This window comes from Poeciliopsis prolifica, unplaced genomic scaffold (genome assembly GCF_027474105.1).
Source record: "Poeciliopsis prolifica strain line A6 unplaced genomic scaffold, Auburn_PproV2 SCAFFOLD051, whole genome shotgun sequence".
NCBI lineage: Eukaryota > Metazoa > Chordata > Actinopteri > Cyprinodontiformes > Poeciliidae > Poeciliopsis > Poeciliopsis prolifica.
In genome coordinates, this window is record NW_026562426.1 from 1,700,337 (window position 1) to 1,707,836 (window position 7,500).

Consider the following 7,500-nt stretch of genomic DNA (forward strand, 5'->3'; position numbering starts at 1 on the left):
GGAAGCCATGTTGGTGTGATGTTGGATTACGGTAAACTATCAAAAGAACACATCAATGCGTCTAACACATGACTCAAACATTGTATGCCAAATATTTTTATAAGTAACATTTTCTTTAAAGAATAAAGTACGAGTCAAGGATGACCAGGCTACGTATGATAGTTTCCAGCCTATTCAAGGCTAACAGTAGGCTACTCATGCTAATGGCTAGCAGAGGAAGAAGGCTTTCCAGTGGGTGACCAGCCCAGGCATGCTAATCACCAGCCTCTCCGAAGCTAACACAAGTGCGTAGCTACCGTTTCATTAGCTTCGTTACCTTAGCGGCTAAGGCTTAGCCGGTTGCTCACTTGCTGGTACTGACCTATTATTGATCAGATCAGCGGCTAGCTTCAGAATAGGTATAGTTTACTATGACAAGGAAATAGCCACTGATATGTACTTAACAGTCTTTGTTTTGGTGCTGAAACTGTGCCATAGAATGTGTTCTATATGGTTCTATATGGTTCCATATGGTTACTGGCTAATGCATGTTGCTATATTTTGATGGGTATGAAGAAATAAACTAGCAGATAAAACTAGATAAAACAATAAAGGGTGAAGGGACAAATAACCTCAGTGTTTTTGTTGTCTTATATATACAGACATTTAGGCGACATGACTGGGAGCTATGAACTTGTGACGTTTCCTTAGTTGGAAATGTGTCACTTGGTACTAGCCAATCAACTGCAGTCTTGTCTCTTAAGAGTTGAGAAGGCATGTAGTTTCTTTCCACTCAACATTAAAATCTAAGCACAATGGCATCTGCACAGCTGGTTTTAGTGATATGTTTTCTTTTAGGAGAAATGGGTAAGATTTCTTTCGAATTCCTCAAATACTTTTCTTGTCAGGGTTTGATCTGAAACAGGCTTCTTTTAAACAACTTAATTCATTTTTGTATTTTTACTTTCCTTTCAGTTCAGGAGACACATCTGACAATGTCCACATCTCCGACTCAAGAGACTGGTTTTCTGTGGGCTCATGTTGGAGAAAAAGTGACAATGCAATGCACCTATGAAGACAATGAGCCGGCGTGGATCTGCTGGTACATGCAGACTCTGGGACAGAAGCCAAAGCTCATGTCCAGCATATTTGTGTACGGGGCAGAAATCAGTTTTTATGAGGAATTCAAGAATAACTCACATTACATCATAGAGAAAAAAGGACATTTGTATTATTTGACAATATTAGATCTAAAAATGTCAGATTCAGCTACATACTACTGTGCGCTTAGCTATAAACAAGTTGTGCATTTTGGAAAGGGAACTACAGTCAGTGTTAAAGGTCCAGGTTTTAACATCCAAGCTTCGGTCCATCAGCTGGAATCTGAAACCATCCAGCCAGGAATCTCTGTGACTCTGAACTGCACGGTAGAAATTGATAGTTGTGATGGAGAACACAACGTTTACTGGTTCAGGAACACAGAGGAATCTCAACCAGGACTCATTTACACCTATGGAAGCAGGAAGGATAAGTGTATAAGTAATTCCAGCACAAAAAGTCAAGTATGTGTGCACAGCCTGTCAATGAAGAACCTGAATGAGTCTCATTCTGGAACCTACTATTGCGCTGTTGCTTCATGTGGACATGTTGTGTTTGGAAATGGGACGATGCTGAGCCTCTCATGTAAGTAAAAGTATTTTGTGTTTCAAAATTAAATCTCGAATGAAGTGTGAACTCTGTTATTCTGACAGATGATAAAATGCACCTGCTCCATTTCTTGGCTGGATCTTTGACAACCCTCCTCATTGTTTTGTTGATTGGCTTGGGATGCAAACTAATTCAAAAGAACAACCAAAGTTCAGGTAATGTAATAAATAGTGCCTCATTCCTTTCTTGTTCAGTGACAATGTATTTTCACTGAACACAAATATCATATATATTTTATATTCACACAAATTTTCTGTGTTTCGTAAGCAGAACCCAAACCTTCAACCGCCACCGAGGTGAGATTCTTCTCAATGAGTGACAGCCTAAAATGACGGCTATCATGCAGTTAAATCTCAAAATTATTCATACATTTGGCAGATTAGGATTTAAATTTACTTTCATTCAACCAAAAAGTGTGTTTCTGGTAGGCATTGAAAATTATAAAAATTGGACAATTGTATTAGTTTTTTAAAAAATATTTATCGCTATTTTCTTCTTTACCTGCAATAAATCAATCAATACTTTAGTTCTTTACTACAGTTTTGCAAGTTTCCATTGACATTTGACACCCAAGTTTTTGAGAGTGAAAGGACTCCTAGAAATTACACTAATCTCAGCCCAGTAAAAAATTTTAATATTTCTTCCAGTCAATCGAAAAACATTGATTAAATATAATAATAACTGTAAACCAAAATCTGCCAGGCGTATAAATGGTTTTGGGCTTTAGCTGTGTGTGTGTTTTTTAATTTTTTTCGGCTTTTACTGTCATTTCCAGGACACCAACCAAGACACAGACAGAATCCACTATGCATCAATAAATATCGATCACTCTAATAGATCTAGAAGACAAAGAAGCAGCACAACAGCTGAGTGTGTTTACTCCAAGATAAGTCAGCACAAATGAACTATTTCTTCCTGGAAATCTTTTTTTTTTCCTATTTGATTACATTTGTTAAGCAGGATCAAAACACTTTGTTGATGTTCAGACAAGATTTTGGTATGAATGTTATTAGAGCAGCTGGAGTGACATTGTTTCCCATCTTGTCCTTTTCTTGCTATATTTGAAAAAAACAAACAAAAAAAATCTTAATGGGTCAGAAAGTGAAGAAGACGAGACATCTTTTGGAAAATCAAACTCACACCTTGAAGGTACTTTTGTCTCATATGCGTACAGTTTGATGTTTGATTCAGAGCATCGTGTTATTACAAGGTCTATATGCAGTTTTCTTATTTCAGGGTTTTAAGATGAGTGTTGAATGCTCTTTACAAAGTCTGTGAGCTTACGTTATTATTAGCTGAATTAAATAGACATAGCAACACTCAGTGGTGGGAGAAATCCGTGCCGACAGAGCGTCTGCATGCTGTAATCAGGTAATGTTAGCGCTGTATCTCTTTTTTGCAAAGTACCTTTGTTTTCTGTTTTTAACTTAATCTTTTTTTTTAGTAAATAACTTTGTGGAACCTTAAGGTGTGTGGCTTTATGCTCTGAAGTTTCAACTTACAATAGATCTTTGAAAAAAACATAATTTATATGTAAACAATGTAGAACTTACTGAGGGTGTTTTTTTATTGTCATGATGTTGAAGATTTTATACAATAAAGATGACTTTTTTTTTAAATTCTTGTGTTTCTTGGCCAGACGTTTTTAGTGCTGTATAATTATTATACATATGTTATATCAAGTGTTTCACTATAACTTACAGTATTAATGACAAAAGCATAATTTACTTTTGAAGTCTGCTGTGTTATACCTAACAGTCAGACAAAGTGACTGTCATGAGGTGACAGACACAGTGACCTACATTTGTAATGGGAAAACGTGTCTGTTTTATAAGACAGGCTCCTTTGACTTTATCAGTGGATCGTTACTGTTGCAGCTTCTTAGTAGTTTGGAAAGGCAGGTTTATGTGTATGGTAAATTTAAACAAAGCAAACATTCAAAGTGTTTTACATGATGAATACATGTAAACAAAAAATTAGCAGTGGCACAAAAAGGAAAGTAACAAAAAGTTGGAATGCAGGTTAAAATAAATTTTGTTTAATATAGATCAAAGGTGAGTAAACAAAGGAGTTTTTAAGAAACTCTGTGTTTAAGCAAATGTGCAGTTTTCTGGATGTTTGTTCCAGAATACAAGCTCATAGAAGCTCAATGCTGCTTCTCCATATTTGGTTCTGGTTGTGGGGAGCAGACCAGAACCAGAACCAGAACCAGAAGACTGAAGTGGTTCTGGATCAGCTGAAACTGTCTGATTCAAATAGGCAGTCTTGTGAAGACACAGTTGCTGCAGGATATTTGGATCTGTTGATAGCTAAGCAACCACCAAACAGTTCGACAGTGTAATTCTTTTTCTCCTCATTAAATGTACCTGGAATCGTAGATTATAACATAGCATAATGCTTCACATGGAACAAATTAAGCTAATAAAAAAAGCGTCCCCTGTGTGCAAGGTGGCCTGTTTTCTACTGTTGTTTTGTATAAAGGTCGTGCATACCATCTAACTATGAACAATATTTCACAATTTAACCTTTTTTGTTTTTCTGTTTCACTGAAGTAATGCAACATTACTCCTCTGTTGACCCTCTAACAATGTTTTCACCAGCTCCGCACTGACAAGTGGCTCATACAAAAGGCTCAACATACGTGCAGTTTTACCTGCTGGTTGCTAATTGCTGCTGGCTAGTCTGAAGGAGCTGAGTGGGGAAGAGGTTTAGGAGGGCTGCTCAGTGAGGAGTAAACTAGGAGGAGCTTCACCCTCCAGGCGCTCGGTTGTACCAGGCACTGAATGGTTGCCACGGGAGACCAAAAGATTTCTCAAACATGCATGAAAGAATCAAAGCAACACACCAGGCATGTTTGATAAGGGAATGGCAGTAAAGCTTGATGCAAATTGATTTTACACAATACTTCCCCTTTAAATCCATTACATGTCATTTAGTCAGATGTCATGATTTCTCTTAAAGTTTAGGTGTAAATAAATTTGCAAAAGCAGACTTCATTTGACTGCAGCTGAACTAATATTCTGAAGAACAAACATAGACACCACAGGCAGGTGTGAACACGTGATTATGTTTCCAAAGTAGGACACATTGCATCACTTTGTGCTAACCAATCAATGGCAGTCTAGACTAGAGGAAAATACTTAAAAGATACTTTCCATTCACCACAATAATCTGAAGACAATGGCATTTGCACATTATGCCTTTTTTTCGACATGCCTTGTGCTATGCTTGGGTGAGTTGTTGGTTTCTTTCTTAATTGGATGTATTGTTGGCTTGATGTCATGTAATGCATAGATTAAATTTGACTGACTTTTAATTTTTGTCACTCTGATTTTTGATTTAGTTCAGGAAACTCACCAGACATCATTTTTATCTATATACCAAGAGAGCAGCTTCTCATCAGCCCAGGTCGGTGACAAAGTGACCTTTCGATGTTTCTACAAAGGTGACGATTCAGCATGGGTCTGCTGGTACAAGCAAAGCCTGGGGCAGAAGCCAAAGCTCATTTCGAGCTTCTATAACTATAGAAGAACAATGACTTTTTATCACGAATTCCAGGACAGTCGTCGTTTCCAGATGGATGCAGAGAATCACACTTACTCCCTGACAGTTTCGGATCTGCGTGTTTCAGACTCAGCGACTTACTACTGTGCAGTTAACTACGCAAAGGTTTTGACTTTTGCTGAGGGAAAAACAGTTAGTGTTAGAGATTCGGGTTCTGGCAGTCAGGCTTCGGTCGCTCAGCCAAAATATGCCACCGTCCCATCGGGAGGCTCTGTGACTCTCAACTGCACTATACAAACTGGGAGCTGTGGTGGAGAACACACAGTTTACTGGTTCAGAACCTCTGATGGATCTACACCAGGGCTGGTTTACGGACACAGAGCCAAGAATGAGCAGTGTGAGCCGAATCCCTACAGACAGACACACACCTGTGTGTATGACCTGCCTGTGGAGAATCAGGATGCGTCTCATGCTGGGACCTACTACTGCGCTGTCGCCTCCTGTGGACACATCGCTTTTGGAAACGGAACCACGTTGAATTTCTCTTTAGGTGAGTTATATTCCTGATGATTTATGAAATGCAGCTGCAAAATACAGTAATGACATCTCTATAAGCATTCAGTTCTTCATTGAGAAACCTGCATTTATCTACTCATGTTTGTTGACTCTCTTAAAAAGAAAGGTTAATTTAAATTAGACGTCCAACATTTCCCTGGCTCTATCCATTGGACAAAAGATCAAATGTTGCTCACTGAGATGCTTCTGGTCTCTGGAATCAAAAAGTCCGACTTTGAGCTGTGAGGTGTTTGAGGGCTTTCCAGTGAGGACGGCTCCTTTCATTCCAGACGTTCTTGTCCTCTGAACAAATTCACACTCACATCCATGTTCCCAACTCTCATGAAAATCAAACCAACTATTTTGGACATTAAAGGAATGACATTCACTATTTCGCGGCTCGCTTTCAGAATGAACTTGTTAGGACAGCCAGGCGTGTTGGCAGCTGCGTGAAAACTTTCCCACAGACAGACTTCCTCAGTGTGTCAGTTGATTTCAAATCTTTAAGACCTTCAAACCTTTTACAAGATTAATAAACCAATACGGTTGTGTTTCTGATGGACTCAGAGTCTGTTTTCATCAGGAACACATCAACCTAAATGTCAGCAGCTAAAACTGAGCTGCCCTTTCTAAATATACTGAATAATGATGTTCCTCTGGTTGACTGATGTGTGTAATTTTAGCCATTTAAATGGAAGTTATAATGGGCATGCTGGTCAGTTTATTTAGTTACTCCAAATATCTTGGTATTACATCCAGGCTGCCGTAGATTACTTATTTTTTTTCACACAATTTTATAGCTACTCAGTGTTTGTATTAAAACACAAAACTAATTGTTTTTATTTCTTGGCTTTTTGCAGGAGAAGGAAACATCTTGTTTTACCTCTTTGTGGGATCTCTGTTTGGGTCTGTCGCCACCGTCCTCGTTGTTTTACTGATTATCTTTGTGAACACGAGAAAGAGAAGAACTCACCGAGCCACGGGTAAAGTGGGAAACATTTATCATTCACTTTATGGCTACTGGAGTGTAATTTTAATTTTTAAAAAGTGTTTAATGTTTTCAAAACTAGAGTCCAGACTGCCTGTGGCCCGCACCATAATAACCGATGTAAGAATAACCAACGAATCACAACCTGAAATTGAAATTATTTTTTATTTATTTGGAATTTTGTTCAAACTTCCGTATTTTTAACCGTCCACCTATAATTATTGTGTATTTCCAGAATGATCACAGAGACTCAAGCGACCTCCACTATGCAGGTATAAGGGTTGAGTCATCCAGCAGATCGCAGAAAAAGAGGAAGAGCAGCCAGTGTGTCTGCGTCTACTCCAGTGTAAACCATGAGAAATAAAGATCCTTTACTATTCAGAATCACTGAGACTTTTCATACGAGGTGAATGTTTTTTGTTCTCTGAATTGAGATAAACTTTGTAAGGCTTAGATAAGACGTCAAATTTATTTCTTTATTTCTTTAGCGTTTTTTTATTTTAACTAAGGCAGCTTTCTAATTTTGTTGTTAGTATTCTTCTGCTCATTTCATATGAATGAGTCAATGAATACATTTTTCTTGGCTTCAATAATATTTCTTTTTGTACACGAAGCTATCTGTGTTTTTCCCACAATAAAGATGTTTCGTTTGTGTCTGCTTGTAGTTTATTAAGGCCAAACTTTTTTTTTTCAACGCTTCAAATATAGATAGCATTACATAAACTTGCTGTTGTTATTTTTGAATTTAATTTTTATTTTTTGACAAG

General features: G+C 37.8%; 2 protein-coding genes across 2 annotated transcripts; both read left to right on the plus strand.

The window, feature by feature from the left end:
* Positions 1 to 842: 842 nt before the first annotated feature.
* LOC129378302 (uncharacterized) lies at positions 843 to 2,018 on the plus strand. Its single transcript, XM_055058610.1, has 4 exons — positions 843 to 846; positions 955 to 1,662; positions 1,731 to 1,841; positions 1,957 to 2,018. Exons 1-4 carry the CDS (start codon positions 843 to 845, stop codon positions 2,016 to 2,018), a joined length of 885 nt encoding a protein of 294 aa, XP_054914585.1.
* A 2,944-nt stretch (positions 2,019 to 4,962) lies between these two features.
* Positions 4,963 to 7,097, plus strand: LOC129378303 (immunoglobulin kappa light chain-like). The gene is made up of 5 exons (XM_055058611.1): positions 4,963 to 4,969; positions 5,030 to 5,740; positions 6,606 to 6,728; positions 6,816 to 6,853; positions 6,969 to 7,097. The coding sequence occupies exons 1-5, from the start codon at positions 4,963 to 4,965 to the stop codon at positions 7,095 to 7,097; spliced, it is 1,008 nt and encodes a 335-aa protein (XP_054914586.1).
* The last annotated feature ends 403 nt before the right edge of the window (positions 7,098 to 7,500 follow it).

What these genes read in the sequence shown, in the direction of transcription:
- LOC129378302 (XM_055058610.1), top strand. An exon ending in GACGATGCTGAGCCTCTCAT is followed by an intron (nt 1,663 to 1,730) that starts GTAAGTAAAAGT and finishes TTATTCTGACAG; the next exon opens with ATGATAAAATGCACCTGCTC. An exon ending in AAAGAACAACCAAAGTTCAG is followed by an intron (nt 1,842 to 1,956) that starts GTAATGTAATAA and finishes TTTCGTAAGCAG; the next exon opens with AACCCAAACCTTCAACCGCC.
- LOC129378303 (XM_055058611.1), top strand. An exon ending in CACGTTGAATTTCTCTTTAG is followed by an intron (nt 5,741 to 6,605) that starts GTGAGTTATATT and finishes GGCTTTTTGCAG; the next exon opens with GAGAAGGAAACATCTTGTTT. An exon ending in AAGAACTCACCGAGCCACGG is followed by an intron (nt 6,729 to 6,815) that starts GTAAAGTGGGAA and finishes TTTCAAAACTAG; the next exon opens with AGTCCAGACTGCCTGTGGCC.